This window comes from Lissotriton vulgaris, chromosome 1_1, assembly GCF_964263255.1.
Source record: "Lissotriton vulgaris chromosome 1_1, aLisVul1.2, whole genome shotgun sequence".
NCBI lineage: Eukaryota > Metazoa > Chordata > Amphibia > Caudata > Salamandridae > Lissotriton > Lissotriton vulgaris.
This window is the reverse complement of record NC_141685.1, coordinates 1,828,897,619-1,828,916,362: the sequence shown is the minus strand read 5'-3', so window position 1 is coordinate 1,828,916,362 and position 18,744 is coordinate 1,828,897,619. Positions and strand designations below refer to the sequence as shown.

The 18,744-nt window shown below is 44.3% G+C and overlaps 1 protein-coding gene across 1 annotated transcript in view; it reads right to left on the bottom strand.

Moving 5' to 3' along the window:
* Positions 1-3,051: 3,051 nt before the first annotated feature.
* The window catches only part of EEA1 (early endosome antigen 1), a 641,400-nt gene continuing 625,707 nt past the window's right edge, over positions 3,052-18,744 (bottom strand). The window contains exon 29 of the mRNA XM_086919279.1: positions 3,052-8,235. Coding sequence (XP_086775405.1) covers positions 8,113-8,235 — 123 coding nt within the window. The 3' untranslated portion in view covers positions 3,052-8,112. The remainder of the gene's footprint in view (positions 8,236-18,744) is intronic.

Below are 18,744 nucleotides of genomic sequence, written 5' to 3'. Positions count from 1 at the left end.
TATTCATGAATACAGGTTGTAATGGTCATAAAACTCGGAAAAAAACTTTCAGCAACGAAGAACTGAAATGCCTACTTCACCGATTGTGGTGAGGTCAAAATATGTTTAGGCCAAAAGTAAAAAATAAATAATGACATCAGACATTGGGTGGGGCCTTTGAACTTCCCTCCAATATGCCATGTACTGAAAATGTGTTATAGGACTTTACTGTGGAAGTGTCAATAATGAGGCAGGATTTCAGTGTTTTATTGGTGAGCGGTGAGGCCTCTGATGGCACTCCATAGAGTTATTAATGCATCACTTTAGCATACGTCTCTTTGGAGCGTAGCCCCACATCTTTCATCAACAGGAGATACGCAATTCAGAAAGCACTGCTATGGAGACTAACCAGCAGCAAGCAGTTGTGGTGAGTGCAGTTTGGCAGAGAGCGGCCAATATATTTTTGTTTGATTGCGATTTTGAGGGGTGCAAAAATGATTCAAGATGAGTTACTTTAGGGATTATTAACCTAGTTGCATAAGGACTCCTTCGGGACCTGCAAACGCAATTTACTAGTATCACCGAAAAGTTAAGAGTGTACATTAGAGAACGTGTAAGCTTATAAATACTCAGGTCACTAAACAGGCATGACGCTGTACCCGGATAACAGCAAACCGGGTGATCGATAGAATAGAAGCTGATGGCTAGAAAGGGGGTCCTCTTCATTTCGCAACTGTAAGTGGTTAAGTGTACCGGGCTTTATATCCTGTAGGGCGTTCTTGACTGGTAGCACCTCTCAAACATTCCCATTTAGAAAACAGGGACTCAAGAGTGGGACAAATATTTTCTGTCAAACTGAAGCTGAAACTAAAATGAAAGGTAAAACTAGTCATCCGATAAGAGTCTCGCAGACTGAGGGAGAGAGTTACAGCAATAACAGCACAAGAGTTCATGCTGGTCTAGAAGAACCGTGTCTTATTCAGTAAATGCACACTCTATGCGAACTGTAGCAGCTCATGATGCATTCTCCCCTCTCTGAGATTAGAGTATCTTTTCAAGAACTTACTCCTGCATCAAGCAGTGTCCAAAGTATCCCAAACAAATGAAAATCCAAAATTGGAAAATAAACAATTCACTGAAATGAAATAAACAGGCGTGGCAAGCAGAAAGGGAGATGTGACGAATTAATGGAACAGATACAGGTTCCGTGCCCCTTCCCATTAAACAGAACGGCTACCATGGCCTTTGTAAAACGATTGGGAGCAACGTTCAGGCTCCACAAGATGACCTTTCAGTAATGGAATCTACCAGCTAGAAAGGGTCCCAGTTAAGCATCCGAGGTCTGTTGCACTGATCCAGGCGCTCACCTAGAGATAGCAAGATCTGGGCCTAAAGGATCCTCGGGAAAGACTCTTTCGGAAGGAAGAGGTACACAAACAGCGGGTCAGAGGTTAATAAAAAAAAATCATGGGCATTGGAGGATGCTGGGCTCACTATACTCTAGTGTCAAGAGGGTAAGGGGTTATTTCCAAACCTTGTGAGAAAGTTATAAGGGAATAAAGCCTGCAGCAATTGGAGCGCTACCGCTACTGTCAAAAGCGGTACTGGGTCTTCCACTCAGCGACCAATACTGGAGCATCCCGCAACCGCCCTGCTTTTGAACGATGGATGAAAGACAGGACTCATGACAGGCAGCAATAGTAATACTTACTGCAGTCCAACAGGCAAAGCTCTGGGACAGAAGAGATGTGAGAAGGAGCTAGAAGGGAGCTCTCTGACTGGGAATGGGAATATGTACAAGACAAAACACGCCAGATGTAGCTGGTAGGAAATCAACGCACAAGATTCAGGTATACTAGTACTACATCCCAGAAAGGATTCGCAAATGGATCCAGACTTAAACAGCGACTTGCTAAAGGGGAAGTGGAGATATAGATTCACCGGTACATTTACTGCGGTAGTGCACGAAGCTGAATATATATTGGAGAGGTGTAATCTGAGATGATGTTCAAGGTTCAGATCCCACGCCATCCAGTAAAAATGGTACTGGCCCTGCCTTTCAAGGGGGAAGTATTCGCCGAAAATGACGGGTAGGCAAAAAGACAACCTTGACCATCCTCACTGCTCTACAGGTAATTTTGGAAGCTTAGGTGAAGAAAGCGAGCCTAGGAGTGGGAGATTACGAACTGTGGCTATAAGACACCTTAGGCATTAAAAAGATAACTTACTCTGTTGAAAATAAGGCTCAAGGTATTTGACACAGGCCGGTCTATTTTGTAAAATAACTTGGCTTGTGACCTGAAAGAGAGGATGTCTGCCAAATATCTTAGGATTTTGTGCTTTGCAAAAGTTACAAATTTCTCAAATCCCCACCACGCATGGGGAGATACTAAATCAGTAAGGCCCCAATATATCTTTACCTTGCCTCTCTTCGGACTTCTAATTCTAGCTCAGCTCGCCTTTAATCTATAATGGCATGGGGGATGGTATTTAGCTGTTAGGGGAGGAGTATAGTTTACATTTCTCCTCCTCATCGACTGGTTTGTTGTTGCCAATAGTATGTGTATCACTTTGAAAATAAAATAAAGAGAGTCTAACCTAAAATATAGAGGCTCAACATTGGAATACAGACCTCTGGTGACAATCTTTAACAGAAATAGGACAAGCAACACCTTATGAATCCACTCCCTTACTTCAAGCTCGAGGAGCATCTAGACCTCAGCTATTATACCAGAAATAAGTGGCTGCTCATAAACAGAAAAGAGCAGGTGGTAGGTGGAGCCCAAACCCTGTCCCACAACATCTAGAAACCACGTTACATGTGTGATTTTGTGCCACACTTAAAGGTGCAAGGAAAATCATCTGACCCCTACCTGAAGAAATACGTTTATCAGTCGTGCTCTATTCTTCCCTTCATGAATTCAGAAACCCCATCAAAGACCAAACCTTTTTTGCCTTGGGGTGGGCAAGCGATAATTGTATTAGTTTAACATGGGACCTGGAGAGGCCAGCTAAATATTTCACCCTCACTATGCCATGGAGGCAAAAGTTAGATTTTTTCCTTATTTGAAAGTTGGGTACACGTTTTCCTGTACTTCTGTTGTAAAGCATAAGGAGTAAATCTTATAATGTCCGTTCGAGCACTCGGGTATCTCAAAATGTTTTCCTTTTAGTTTGTGTAGTTTTTGTGCTACTTTCTCCCAGTGTTTTGTCTGGCTCAAAGTATTCTTGTTTTTTCCACATGCAGACCCCTGAGGAAGGGTGATCTATAACCCGAAATGCATTGGGTATACGTGGAATATATAAAGTGACATGGATTTGCAAATAAAATGAAGATTGAGTATGAAATAAATATTTGAATACTTTTGGGAAAAGAAACACACGTTTGAATAAATCATTTTACAGAATGAATGTGAACTAGACTTTATGGTCTGAAGTACAAGTGTGCACACCTCCGCCAAAAGTGGAATTCCCACTTTTCCTTTCATTGTAAAGCATAAGGAGCCCAGACTCACCTGCCAGTAGTGATGACCTTAATAGAATACCTCGGGAAGTGGCAATGACATGGCCTATACTAACCTGAAAACCACAAATCAAAAGTTTTTCTGCAGCAACTTCCTTATTGAACTTGAAACAGTCCCTCAAAGCTATTCCAAGTTGTTTGACCAGCTTTAATTCTCGAAGATGTCTGGAGATCAATTCCCCTATAGCTTCTGGTTTCCTCACAGTTACCCCCATGACTATCAAAACTAAGGACTGATCAGAAAAGCCACCAGGCAACAACATTTTCCTCTGGGCAATAAAGTACAACAGGACAAAGAAGTGTTCAATGCATTGAGCAATGTGTGTGGCTAATCTATCACTTCCCTATAATCAGACCTCTATGTACCATGTAAACCCGTTGCAGCAATAAACCTTTTTATTGTGTCACCTCATTATTGTCTTTCTAGTCCCAAGGATCTATCTTGTTAAATGCTTATCACCAGGCTTAAATGCACCTCCCTCTTTAGCAGTCACACTTGCTACAACAACCTGTTTCCCTTTTAACTCCAGGAGCTCTACCAACACTGGTAGGAGTAAATGGTACATACGTTCAATACTGTTAAACTCTCCCATCATGGACAAGCCAGCACCATGCCATAACATCGCATCAGATCCACCCAGGCTTGTTTTATGAGAAATGGTACAAGTCTTTTCCGAAGTACTGAGTCCAAAGACCCCTTTTGCTACACCCTGAACAGAAGAGACATTCACTTCCTATCAAGTGCATTTCTTGTAGAAGCATCACATCCAGCCTATGCAAAATTCCAGTTTCCAGTTTAACTTAGTCCATCACCAGCCGGATGTTCCCTAATAATACCCAAACAGATCCTAACCTCCCTGCATTTTCACCCAGCCTCACAAGCCTTTGTTTCAGGTGACATCCAGGTGCCCTTGCTACTGTTTCAACTGATTTTATCCACTTACCAGTCTGCAACAACATCTGCTAGTGCAACTACTTGGTCGTCATTGACTAAAAGACATGGTTTATCTACTGCTCCTGTAGCAAATAATCTGGGAACAGGAATTTTGTTATTTCGGAGGCTAAGAATTCATTGTTTACACAGGATCACACTTCTGTCCTGGGAATTCAGAATTCAGATGACCAATGGACATGAGAATGCCCTCTGAGAGGTTTCCTTACAATTGCCCAGTTAGGACTCTCCAACAAATTATACTTGCACTTTTTACTGTGCCAACCAGATTCTAAACAATTCCTCAAAGAAACAGTCTGTATTTTATCTATGTTGTCTCCTGTCCTCCAGGCCTCAGGCCACCCATAACAATGTTCCATAGCCAACAGACGTCTGATTGTTCAATCGGATTCCCAAATGTTTTTAACTTATGAGTGAATACATCATTAGCTTCAACAAGGTCGTACATGTAGCTGTAGATATGCACCAGGTTGCTTCTTTCGCCCTTGCCTGCATTTTTTGCAGGCAAAGGTGCTAAATCATAACCCCATAAACACCGATACTAATTTACTTCTCCATTAACACACTAGATTGTGTTATTGTTGTGTGTGGACTCATGGCCAAAATGTGAACTGTACCAATGCCCAATGCTTGATTTAAATTTCTCCATTTTGCTTTGCTGCTGAGCCATCTCGGGTTTAGGCTTTGACTAATGCCTTCTGTAAGATCGACACCACAGAATGATGGCCATTAATGATGAGGAGCCAAGTCTTCCTCCTCCACAATCCCACCATGGGATCTTTCAGAGTGGGATTGTGCACACAGTCTCACTGAGATTTTCAGGGTGTCACCCACTGTGGCTCAAGTATCTTGGCAAGGTGACTTACTTCTTACAGGAAGACCATCTCCGATTTATAAGGTGGGGTGACAGCAACCCAACCCTCCTATTTCTATCTGGCCAGGCGGCATGATGCCAGACAGCAGACTCATTCTCCTTGAACTGCATATTGTTCACCCTCGAACTTCTTCTCAACAGCTGGCAGAATTGCTGTGCGCTTCTCCCTGTCTGGCAACTTTGCTGGTTTCCAATATATTGAGATGTAGCACTCACAAGCCCTCTTTACTCTGTCCAATGTAAAGGTGTTTATGCCTACAGTGCTTCTTCCTTGTTTGACATGGCTAGCAAAGGCCTCCGCTGTCCACCAGTTGTGTGCAGTTCTGATGAACACTGTCACTTCCCCTGGGTCCAAGTGTACTGTTGTGTAGTCTGTCCCTTCAGAACCTACACGCTAAGCCTTTAGTCTCCTCCACAAAACCAAGGGAGCGCAGGCAACATTACCAACCCAGCCAGGGGGTATGTGAAAGACTAAAGGATGCTTCTTACCTAGGTTGTTTCCTGGGTGGCAACCCTTTGCAGTCAACCTTACGGGCTCTCTTCCGCAGATCTGTCATCTGCCATTTCTCAGCATGGCTCTGTATCCAACATTTTATGCCACCTCTACACTACCAGAACTCTCTGCAAGAGGAGGTAGCAAATGCAGAATATTCTCCTGCTACAGATACTCATTGTAGGCTATTGCCTAAAACCATAAGACTTTATGAAAACTTTGGTACCTAATGCCCAGAGTTGACATGAGGCACATGTTGTTATATTAAGTCCATGTAGCATCTTTCCTTATTTTATCCCACCCAAGAATATGCAACTCCGCAGAGATTCTCCAGCACCTTCGGTCTGACTTGCAGAAAAGTTATGGGACTTGCAAGTATATCTGAACTCCGCTATATCTGCTCGTGAACACTTTCAGAGACACATATAAAAATTAAGCTTTCCATTGGCATCACTGTATACAGTGAACATGACTTTACTCCCATTCTCACATTTTCATTGTTTAATTTTTCAGCCCAGTGTTTTAAGCACTTTATCTTAATTAGATTGCAAGTGAGCCTCCCCATCACTATAATGCCAGAGCTAAATCTCTTGGGCTCAGCCTGTGCTACCGTTAAAGCGACGCAACAGGCACAAGCAGGCTTTCTGATTTGCCTCCACCTGTTAATCTTTAGTTATGAGCATTGCGTAAACTCAACAAAGCATGTTAAAACTTAACAACTCCCTAACTCAGTTATCTACACAGGTGAGAACCTGCTTGGAAATTGTTGTTAGTGAAGACTGATGCCAGACACAGCAAGCAGATGTATGTCTAAGTAGGAGCCTACACATCAGGATGCGAGATTTACAACTGGTAGGGAATGAGGCAAAGTGAAGCCAGAATACTCGTACATCTGCTGGTTCCAAGCCAATCCCTCCTCAGAGGAGGTCCCTTCCTTAAGCAATAGACTCCGGTCACCAAGGAGGATGCTGCACCAAGGAGGAAGCCACAATTAGCCAGTGGAAATGTTAGCCTGTCCTTCTTTTATTCGGGTGACCATATAAGTATCCCTTGCCAGGGAACTCCGAGCTTAATTTAACATCTATCTGACTGCTCTAAAGACAAGGCTGCCATTTCTAAAGGCGTATGCCGCTTTCTTTGTTTGAGATGAAAGTTTTTGTAATCAGGACGGAGTAAAATTAGATGAGACGATAATGAAAACCGGGAAGAATTCCCATTACTAGGCCTCCCTGGCACCTTACAGCATGTGCAGGCAGGCTGATCGGAGTGGAGATGAAACCTCAGAGGGGTCCCAGTGTTTGGACAGTATGCACTTGAGAGAAGTCCAATGTCTTACGCGGTAGGTGCACCTCATGAGAACCCAATTTTAAACTGGTTGAGCAAACTTGTTGGGTTTGTGGTATTGCTGGAACGATGTGCCAACAAGGTCTGTCAATTGGCATGTTGTGTACCAAGAACAATTAGAAAAAAGCCATGCTTACCTTGCACAAACGGTGCTACCTCACATTGTAGTAGTGCAAAAGCTGCAGCAATATGCACTCCAGTGAACTTGGATCTTCAATACCTGCACAGAAATATCAGCAGAAGATAATCCGCTATGTGAAGATTGTTCCCTGTGGAGCTAGTGCCATACAGATTATTATGCAACTACCTAATGACTGAAAGAATGGTCTGTAAATTTGTGGGGATGCAGACTGGCCAGTAGCATGAAGTGCAGATTAACCTTCACAAATAAGTGTGAGGCCTCACGTAATTATTAAAGTGCATGATGGAAAAGATAACCAAAGATGATCAGGTCATTTGTTCTTGTAAAAGTTGCAAGATATGCATACATTTTTTTTTTTTGCTGAGAACGTAAAAGTTTTTAAAACATGATATATTTAAATGCTTTCCTAAAACAAAATATATTTAAATATGTATGCCCCATTTTCCAAAAGAAGCATCCCATGTTGCAAAAAATGTGGATGTAGTTAATGAGTAGTAAACGTACATTAGTATGACTGTTAGCCCTACTCCGTAAAGACAAATAGGCAGTCCAAAGCTAACGGAAAGTAAAGGATATTTCAGGCGCACACAGGCATTTTGCAACTTGAGTGTCACTGCAGCCTATGTCTCACAAAAATACAATAGTTTTACTTCGTATTAATAAAGCATTTGAAAAGATATTTGTTTTTGACAAATAGTACAATCATTGTCCACATAGAACAGTAGTTTGTGAGTTGTACGAAGTGCAACAGTATATATACTTTAGAGATAGTGTTATTTCTTGATGTATCGTCACACAACCACGTTTATCCTTGCAAGTCCTGGAAACATGAGTTGCAAACACGGACCGGTTTCTTGGAGGAAGGTATTAAGGCATTCCTTGCCGAACATTCGGCGCAAAAAATATTTCCACACTGTCTACAATGGTGCTGCAATAAAACAAAAAAAATAGAAATATTTTTTAAAACAGCAACATTTATAGACTCAACAGCAAGTGTCATCACAACAGCAAATATTAAGGACAAAGCTATTCTCACTGGAGCCTCTAAATCTCACCTGCCCCCCTCAGAGCCGTACTCAACATGGCTGCCAGGCTTATTACCAACTGCAAATGCCTTGATCACATCACGCCTGCCCTGAAATCCCTTACATGGCTCCCCATGGAAGCAAGATGAATCAACAAGACTGCCTGCCTGTAAGTTTTTGTTTCAGGTTCTCCCTTGACTTTGCTTAGTTGTCTTGTCCTCTCTTATGTTACCCCTCCCCTCTTACCCTACAAATGGTTCTTTGTTATATTTTATTGTCTGCTCCTAGGTTATACCCCTTATTTTATTTAGCTGTATTTAATCTTTGAATCATAAGATGTTTGCCCTTCTCTTGTTCTTTGATGGTGTACGTGATTGTATTTGCATGTAACTTCTGACCCACTGTTATTGCCTTACCTTGCATCTGTAAAGCACTCTGATACCTCTGGGTCTAGCAAGCGCTATACAACACCTTTTAAATAAAATAAAATAAATAAACCCACGTAATGATATGATATCAGGCTGTTCTCACATGATGTTGGTATGTAGGATAAAGTCCAGGAAAAAAACGTTTATTCAGCTAGCCACAGTATGTTTATAAGTTTGACATTAGGTCAGTAGCTCTCTTGCTGAAGTGTCTGGTACTAAGTTGGAAAGCTGTCTTACCAAGGGCTAGAGACTGTAAAACAATTCACAAATATCCCTGCTCATGAATGAGCCAGGTTGTTTAACACAAAGTGTCAAGTCACTATAGAAGATGACGTTAGTAGAATGCCTAAATTGACGCTGGGTCATGAGGTCAGAGATACTCTACTCACTGAAGGTCGCCTATAAGTCTTATCCCACAATGTGGTGAGAAGGTACAGTATCTGCTTAACTTATTTAAGGAGTATAAATTACGAAGAAAAAAAAGCTATGCACAAAACAAAGGAGTAAGGGGGAAATTCAGAAACTGAGGAGGGATAAGGTAAAAAATGGAAAGGGACAAGACCGAGATAAGAGGGAAGTGATGCTAGTAAATTATTAATCTTGGAAGAGCATGTAAATGATGAAACCAAATGGAAATAAGCACCAAGCACCAAGGTAAGGGGAGGAAAGAATACAGAGATTTAACCAAAACTGCATACTGACAACAATATCTATTTCACTACGTGGTCACTATTAAGGATGGATATTCATATCCGAAGAACAGGAATATCATTAATCGAAATGAGTGGGATCATATGTCATGAGGAAGGGATCCGAACACAGGCCTTCCCATAGGGGCTGCAGTGGCAAGCTGAATGTCAATCGTTCATAAATGACGCTGAATAATGAGCCAACCATAAAACGACTCGCAGGTTAAAAGCACAGGACAGGATGAAAGATGTAGGTTTGCAACAGCTAAGGTAGTGCCACCGGGCATCAATAAAACAGGGAGTTTTTTGTTGACTGTTTTGCCCAATAGAAGAGGCCTACTACATTTGGACATTAAATTATATGCTTCAAAAAGAAAACTTAATGCATAGGTAAAATGTCTACCCATTTTGAAGCGATACCTTACAAAAAAGGTAGGGTTTTGATTATCGGAAAAAGTGGAATACTGATCCATGCCAATATGTAGATGTGCTGCAATCCACGGGGAGGGGGGGGAGGAGAAATGGGGACAGTGGGGTGCGGGCATGGACTCTAATCTACTGACACTGAAGAAGGGGAATGAACATTTACTGAAGCAGGGTGAAAGCTATTACACTTGTACTGTTTACGCATTTTCCTTAACGAACATGATAGTTCAGTCTGTGACCTCAATGGATATGGCATGGAGGATTTCCAGTTTCAAACAGAACCTCAAGGATGAGTTAAAGGAAGACATGTCTAAAGGGTCCCAGAATATTGGAAACTACCTTGGATTCAAAACTGTTCCGCTACCTAAAGACCTGCACTTACTCGGAAATAGGGCCATTTACTCTAAAGCGCATCGCAATGAGATTTCATAGGAAGGGATGCACAAAGAACTGCCATCTCTCTTCACATAGGAAGATCTGGCCTTTTCAAATATGAGAACCGGAGAAGCGATCTCCAAGAACGAACATCAAACTTTGCAGCCTGTAAAAAGAGATGAGGGGCCTAACTTCATGGTTGGGCATCTCCTCTGTGCTGGGTATGATGATGTTGTTGTTCGATTGGATAGAGTTCGCAAGGTAGGTAGAACCCATAGAGTGTGAGACACCCTGGTTACATTTCATAAATCTTCAGAAAATTATATAATCTTAGCAGCTAGGAATACTGACTGGGTCTTGTTCCAGGGGTATACCTGAGCTTTGATCTAAGTCATTGCATCAATATCGCTCTTGGGGCATCCAGTTGCATTATTTTCCTTTGGAAATGTGCAACATACACCACTAGGAAGGAGGTGGCCGAGGCCTTGAAGATTCTTGCTAAAGCGCTCACACATGGAAAAGACAACTCTGGAGTCAACTCCCAACTTTCAAACGACTCTGAAGAGGAGAGAAGGTTGGCAAAGACCTTGATCATGTCGTAGATGCAGATCGACACTTGAGAATGACAGGAAAGGCCCTTAAGGATTTAAGTAGAGGAGATTTGTAGAGGCCCTAAGAACTCTAATGTAGGGCTCTAGGGATCTTATGCTGAGCTTATTGATTTTGAAGTGCCTTTTGCTTAGAGAATATGTTGTATCTACAGTGCCTATTTATTCATGGGTTGGTAATAACAGGAGCCCTAGAAGGCCTGTGCTACTTCCCATTGCGGGTGACTTAATTTGGCATACCCACAGAAGTAGTAATTTCTTCTCCTTCAAGTTGAAAGAATTGTTCTTCTATGGTTTTGTTAAGTTTTGGTAGGGCTCTTCATCTTGTATTAGGGAGTGGGATGCATTCTTCAAGGCCTATTTGTTGGTCAAGTGTTGATCATGGCTGGATTGTTCTGTGGCAGATTAAGCAATTTCCAAGCATGTTTCTGTTTTTAGGTGCCAGGGGCCGTTTATGCGTTACGTGGTGTTGCCATGATTATGCTAATCCATTTGAACATCGAGGTTATAACCTCTTGGCATAAAATAATAAAGATAAAAGTACTGCACAAATATGGGGGTAGATAGCCCCTGTCCCCAACAGTTGCATCTTTCACATGAACATCAGAAATGCCAACACACTATTGCGCCCAAACCCACTCTAAACACAAAACAGCGACTATCTGTTTTCATGTGGACACCAGATTACCTTTGCAGACATCACCCAGGTCAACATCACAGATATGGCATGATTAAGGGGATAATGAGGGCTAGGGATGTCAGTGTAATTACATATTATGCCCCTAATGGTGGAAGGAGGCTCTCAATTACCATTCTTACAAAATGTCAGCTGAAGATCAAATAATCTTGACTAATTATTTTAATCTGGTGAAGGATAGAACTTTATAAGTCTAGAGAAGGGATGTCTTTACAACAGCAACGCCTAAACATCTATGCCACCACGATGTGCAGGATTATATTAGTTTTTCACCCATATTCTGGGATTGAGTATACTTTTTGGGCTAAAACCTGATCTAGTCTATATATCAAACTAGTACCTCTGTTGGCCATATTTAACTTGAGCAGTGCCATCTCTCAATATCCGGTACCTCTGTTCTGTGAAGTGGAAACAACCACTTGTTTCACATCTAAGGCTCATTTGTTGGTTCTGAGCAACATCCTTATTTTGCTGACCATAAAAATATAAAAAAAAGCAATTAACAGTCCACTCGCCCAACATTAAATTCTTATCAGTCACGCCTCCTGCTACACAGCACAGAAGCCGATTTGGTTGTGGTCCTTGAGGATCTTAAACTACTCTTGATGGACCAGGGAGGCACTGCCTCCTGGGATCTCCTTGTTCTCTCACCAGACTTCAATACTAGGAACACAATGCACTGGTATCTCTACGTTTGGAAACTGGAGTGACTGACAATGTCCTGGGCTCGAATAGATCGTATCTTGGTGATCGCTCACAAGCTATTTATATTCCCCATTTTAGTTTTCAATCATTTTACATTTACACAATTTCTCATCCATTGGCTAACAGAATGTTGTCAATTAAAAAGGCATGTAATGAAGTCACAAACACTCTCTCCCCCATACCTTCTATCTAACCCCACCCTGCTGGCCATGCACGAGTTTGTCTACTGGGATGTTGTTCCTTTTCTAATCACCTTTCCCTTTTAGATCTTCTTAAAACCAGTCTATTTAGGAGTCTCATGTAAGACCCCCTCCCCTTCAGCCTACCTTCCGTCAATGTTTGAGACACTCCTTTGGCCAGGTCCCCTCCATTCATATTGGTTCTTGTTGATGGCTTGTGCTGTTGATACCCAAATTCTTCTACACTAAGAATCCAAAGTGTCCTAGTAATTTACTAATTTCACTTCTTTTCTATCAGCTGTGAAGTTGTGGTTAAGGTATAACACAGGTAAAATAGAAGTTGGTATCAAGAAAGAGAGACTGATGGGCTAGGGATCTGGATCCTGCACCTAAACCAGTCTCCAAAGTTTAATTTGGGATTATATTTTGATGATGCTCTTTCGCTCACTCTGCGGATCAACAAAGTCTCTTCTACATACTTTTACAATCTTAGAGAATTTCAGAGGGTAGACGAGAAAGTATGAACTACTGTATGGCTGGCAGAAAAGGGAAGAAAAGTGGTGATTTTGCAGAGCCGTCTGTCTTGGCATACCTGCATCTTCCCAGAATTCAGAATGGGACTGCTCGTGTTATCTTTCAGTTCCTATGTCACTCACATATTTCTCTGTGCTTTATCGCCTTGCATGGGCTACCTCTTACTTATCGCATTAAATTTGAAACTCTTTGCGTAGCTCACTGTGCCATCCACTTCAATGGCCCACTTTACTTGGAAAAGTAATTGATGCACAAGTTACTACTTGTGTAACGATATATCTGTAAGAGACATTAGTTATTGAAAGATTCCTTACCTTAGAATATCCCCAGGCATCAGACTGGATCCGGAAAGTTTTACTTAGCAGTACCCCTGCGCGTCAGTAGGTGGCGTCCTGCGGCTCTGGGTCCATCACTGGCGTTGTGAGCGCCAAGATGACGTCACAGAAAATACTTTGGCGCCACCCATGAGCGCTGACTTCAGTTCTGTACACGACTTTCCGCGCCAGGAACGCAGAGCCAAGTAAGATACGGACCATTGGGGCATAAAACTAGAGCCCTAAAAGGGATGACCTTAACCCTAGTAATCAGTTAGCAGAACTGGGAGGACGGGTGGGGCGGTAAGGAATCTATCACTAACTAATGTTTCTAACTTGTGCATCTGAAAGAGACACGTGATAGATAGATTCCTTACCTTAGAATAGATACTCCGGAAATACCAAGCCCGGTGGTGGGTCTGCGAACAAGATTACACCAGAAAGTCACAGAGCACAGAACGGCCAAAGAAGTCATCTCTCCAGACCGGACTGTCAAGGCAGTAGTGCTTGGTGAACGTGTGCAGCGAGGCCCACGTAGCTGCCTGACAAATGTCCTGTAAGGGAACGCCACGTCCCAAGGCAGTAGTGGCTGCAGTAGCTCTGGTCGAATGGGCACGCAGTCCCACAGGAGGCTCCTTCTTGGCCAAGGAGTAACATGCTTTGATGCACAGAACTCCCCACTGGGAGATGGCCCGTTTGTGCACGGCCCGACTGTTAGAACTGGGGGTCTCTAGTTGGCAGAGGTAGGTACCACTGTCCAAATAGGGACCTTTGCTTCTAGTCAGGGTAAGGAGGAAACCCTCTGAGATAACCCCTGCTCACCCTCTAGGTAGCTTGGCAAAAGCAGTCAAGGCTAATCAAAAGGCAATGTGTAAAGTATTTGTACCAACACTCACAGTAACACAGTGAAAACACCACAAACTGACTCCACAACAGTTTAGAAAAATAAAAGGTTTTTAATCTAAACTACACAAGACTAAAACGACAAAAATCCAACATACACAGTTCAAGAATATGATTGCAAAATAGTTCTTAAGGTTGCGATAAAATAATCCACAGTTGCGTGAAAAGTTCAGAGTTGCGCCACGTTTAGCCAACAGTACCTTTTAAATGAGACAAAGTTCCAAAGCAGAAGCTGGTGCGGTGGAAAACAAGCGAAGCGTTGCTCCTGAGACCTTGGGGAGGCGTTTGCGACAGCCCCGCTGCAGCAGCGGGCATGTTGCGACTAATCCGGTCTGTATGGGGAGGAAGGCCACTTGTATGGATTCCGGTGCGTAGGTTCCGTAGGAAGTTTGTTCACACAAAGGCACGATGCGACGATCTCGTAGGGGCTGCGGCGATCTCCGGGGCGACGATGCGCGATCCACTGGCGATCTCTCTCTCGCAGCTCCTTGATGCGATGGCTCTGCGACGATGTTCGCAGCGACGTGATGCGGTCCACAAGCAAGCGGTGCGGCTATCTCACCCAGCAATGACAGGCTCTACGACAATAATCACAGCAATGGTGATCTTCCCGCAAGCGAAGGGTGCGACGACTTAGGCAGCAGCCACAGGCGCTGCGATCGACCTCTGTAGCAGCGGGAATTTCCTTGCATGGTCAGAGATGCGCTCCGCAGCGAGCGATGCAGTAACTTTTCTGTAGCAAAGTCTTTAAAAGCGTGATTTCCAGCTTCCCAACACAGGTACAACTTCCAGAGGCACCACACATGGGCCAAGCACTCCAGGAAGGACAGTGGAGTTCTGGACTTTTTGGTTCCGTCCAGAGGTGTCAGGGAACAACACCCAAAGACCCCGGAGTTCCACCTGCCTTGGTGCGCAAATGAACAGAAACACGGGCTTCTCGAAGGTGGCGTCAAAGACCAAAGGTTTATTACTGCAGGGACACAGAAATCACAGAATCTACACACGGGCAGAATCTAGGAGACTGTTCGATTTGTACATTGAGGGTTGCTCCTTTTATACCAAAAATTGTGCTTCAGGCAAATATTTCACATGTCAGTACATTCCCAAACCTTTGTGTCTTAAACAATAAATATTTGGCGTTACACAGGAACTGTCGATAATATCTGATGCCAAACATCACGAAGAGGGGTTCCCACTAGTCCATCACAATCCCTTGTCAATATTGCATTCAAGAGCCGGACCGCCTCATCGTAAAGTTCGTTACCTCCCCCTAATAAAGGCCCAGAAGGAAAGGAGCAGAGCCAGGTGCAGAAGATAGGAAAGCGGGATAAGAGATGTTTGTGGGTTGTAAATGGGCAAGGCTACCGGCTTCGGCCGCCTAATCATGATCAGGACAATGGACAGGAAAACCAGTTCAGGTGGGCTGGCCTCGGGCAGAGGAGGCAGCCTTTGTCGAGTCATGCAGCTTCAGCGTGATCTGGTTTAAGGTGTACGTGTCATGTGAGAGGTGAATCTCCGGCTAAGGCTACGTGTCCTTAATCAAAGTGGAGTGAATGAAGTGATCAGAGGCTATTGCATATGTGAGGGCAAGGAAACACAAAATGGCGGCCATGATCTAAGATGGATGCCATGGGTAGATCAGAAATGTGTTCATAACAAGAGTGCTCTTGTTCGTATCGTAGCGAAAACACCAGGATATGCTAAATGGATCATTTGCGGTTCGCTGATACTAATATTATGTATTTCCGACAAACTTGAAAACACGGGTTCAAATCGTCACAGAACCTCAACAGAGCTCTCTCAGCAGAGCTCAGGGAAGCTGGGGGTGAAGTCCTTTTGTTCCTGGGACTTCAAAACAGAGAGCCAGCTCCTCTCAGGCTCTTGGAGATCCCTTCAAGCAATGGGACACAGCACAAAGCATCGTCCTTCCCCTCTCATTGGCAGCAAAACAACAGCAGGGCAATCCAGCATAGCAACAGCAGGACAATCTTCCTTCTTCAGTTTCAGCTTTATCCTTGGAGGAGGTTCCTTCTTGATTCCAGGATGTTTTAATTTTCTGTAGTCAGGGGTCCTATACTTATACCCCTAAAAGTCTTTGTTCCCTTTGTGCAGGAGGGCTCTGAGCCCGGTCGGAACCAGTTCTGGGTGTTCCTTGAGCACTTTGTTTTCCTGGCTTCTCCTTTCCTTTCAGAGTGAGGGACAGGGTTGTCAGCCGCCCAGCAGGAGGTGGAGCCAGCATTGTGGAAGGCAGGCACAGCCCTATTCAGGCCCAGGTGCTATCTCCTCCCACCACTCAAATTGCAAATGCAGTAATTCAGCCTAGGACTGACTCAGCCAGCCTCCTGGGGAATCCCCAGCCCCTGTCACTCTCAAACCAGACAGTCAATACACAAACAGGCCAAGGCACACAGAAAGGGCAGACAAGAGAACAGCAACTTTCTAAAAGTGCTGTTCTCAAACACAGGATTTAAAAACAACCTTTCCTAAAAGGTGTGTTATTAAATTCTGAGTTCAGGGATACTAGACTTTTATGTCCTATCTTGTTCCAAATGGGAATATATGCTGGTAGCCACTCTAGCCAGCATCCCCCATGATAGCCTATGGAGCAAGATAGCCTTCCAGCCGTGAAAAACGAAAATGTCGGTAATTCACTCCCAGAGCATGTCACCTGCACAAGTACATGCTCTACCTTTCACGTACATGCTCTACCTTTCACATACACTGCACCCTGCCCAAGGGGGTGCCTTGGGCCTTCCATAGGGGTGACCAATGTGCACAAAAAGGGAAGGGTTAGGCCTGGTCAGTGGGGACACTGACCAGGAGGACATGGCAGTTCACAGACTGCACACAGGCACTGCGGTGGCAGGCCTGAGACACCATTTTGGGGCTACTCCTGTGGGTGGCACAATCAGTGCTGCAGGCCCACTAGTAGCATTTGTCATCACCAGCCCTGGCACACCCAGTGCACTTTACTAGGGACTTCTTGGTGATACAAAATATGCCAATCATGAATATCCAATCATAACAACAATTTACACAGGGAGCACTTAGACTCTGACACTGATCAGCAGTGGCAGTGTGTCCAAAGCATCTAAACCAGCAAAAACGAAATCCAGCACAGCATTAAAAATACAGGAGGTAGAAGCCAAAAAGACAGGGGAAACCACGCAAAAGATGCCAGGTCTAACACCGTTTTTCGGCGCCCACGTAGACAACAAAGAGCTGATCATCCACCCCGCACTGCTGTGCACGCTGCAGATAGAATGCAAGCGCATGTTTTGGGTCCAGACGGTGGAGCCTCTCATCCTCTCTGGACGGATGCGGAAAGACGGTGGGCAAAGTGATGGTCTGCCCGATGTTGAAGGGCGTGACAACCTTTGGCAAGAAAGAAGGACGGGTCCTCAGAACCACCTTGTCCGGATGAATAGAAAGGAAAGGAGGTTTAGAAAAAAGAGCCTGGAGCTCACTCACTCTTCTGGCAGAGGTGATAGCTACCAGGAAAACCGTCTTACGAGTGAGAAGACGTAAAGGACAGTTATGAAGGGGCTCGAAGGGAGCGCACATCAGAAACATCAAGACAAGGTTTAAGTCCCACTGAGGCATGATAAATGGCACCATAGGGAACGTGTGCGTAATGCCTTTTCGAAAACGGTTCACAACCAGGGACTTAAGAAGAGAAGGCTGATCAGGAAGCCGTAGAAAGGCGGAAATGGCGGAAATGGCCGGAAGATACAGCCTTCGCCATGCACCATGCCACAAACTTGTTCCACCTGCAGATCGTTTTTATAGAGGGACGCCTGGCTGCCTGAATGACATCACAGACTTCGGGAGGAAGATCCAAAGGTGTCAACTGTCGCCGCTCAATCTCCACGCATGGAGGTGGAGGCTGGACAGGTTCGGGTGGAGAACCATCCCCTGCTGCTGCGACAGAAGATCCTCCCGAAGAGGCAATCGAATCGGGGGATCTATCACCATGCTGAGTAGCTCGGGATACCAGTATCTTCGTCCCTAATCCGGAGCCACAAGGATGACTTGGGCCCGGTCGCGCATGATCTTCTTCAGCACTCTGGGCTGAAGTGTTATAGGTGGAAAGGCGTACAACAGACCGCAACTCCACTTGCGATGAAAAGCGTCGCCGAGCGAGTGCCGCCTTGGAAATTCCAACACGCGTTCTCTTTGGTGGCAAATAGGTCTAACCAAGGCTCTACCCACTGCTGAAAGAGACCTTGCACCACGTCAGAGTTTAGACGCCATTTGTGAACCATCAAGCACTGGCGGCGGAGTTTGTCCGCCCTGGCTTTCAGAGAACCTGTCAGGTGTTGAACCACCAAGGTAATGCATTGATGTACCAGCCATGTCCAGAGGCGCAGAGCCTCCTGACATAGGGTCCAGAACCCCACCCCGCCCTGTTTGTTGCAATACCACATGGCAGAGTGTTGTCCGTGAACACCTGCACCACATTTCCCCGGACAGAGGGAAGGAATGCCTTCAGTGCAAGTTGAATCGCCCGCAGCTCCAAAAGGTTGATATGGAGCCATGGGAAAAGCACTCTGC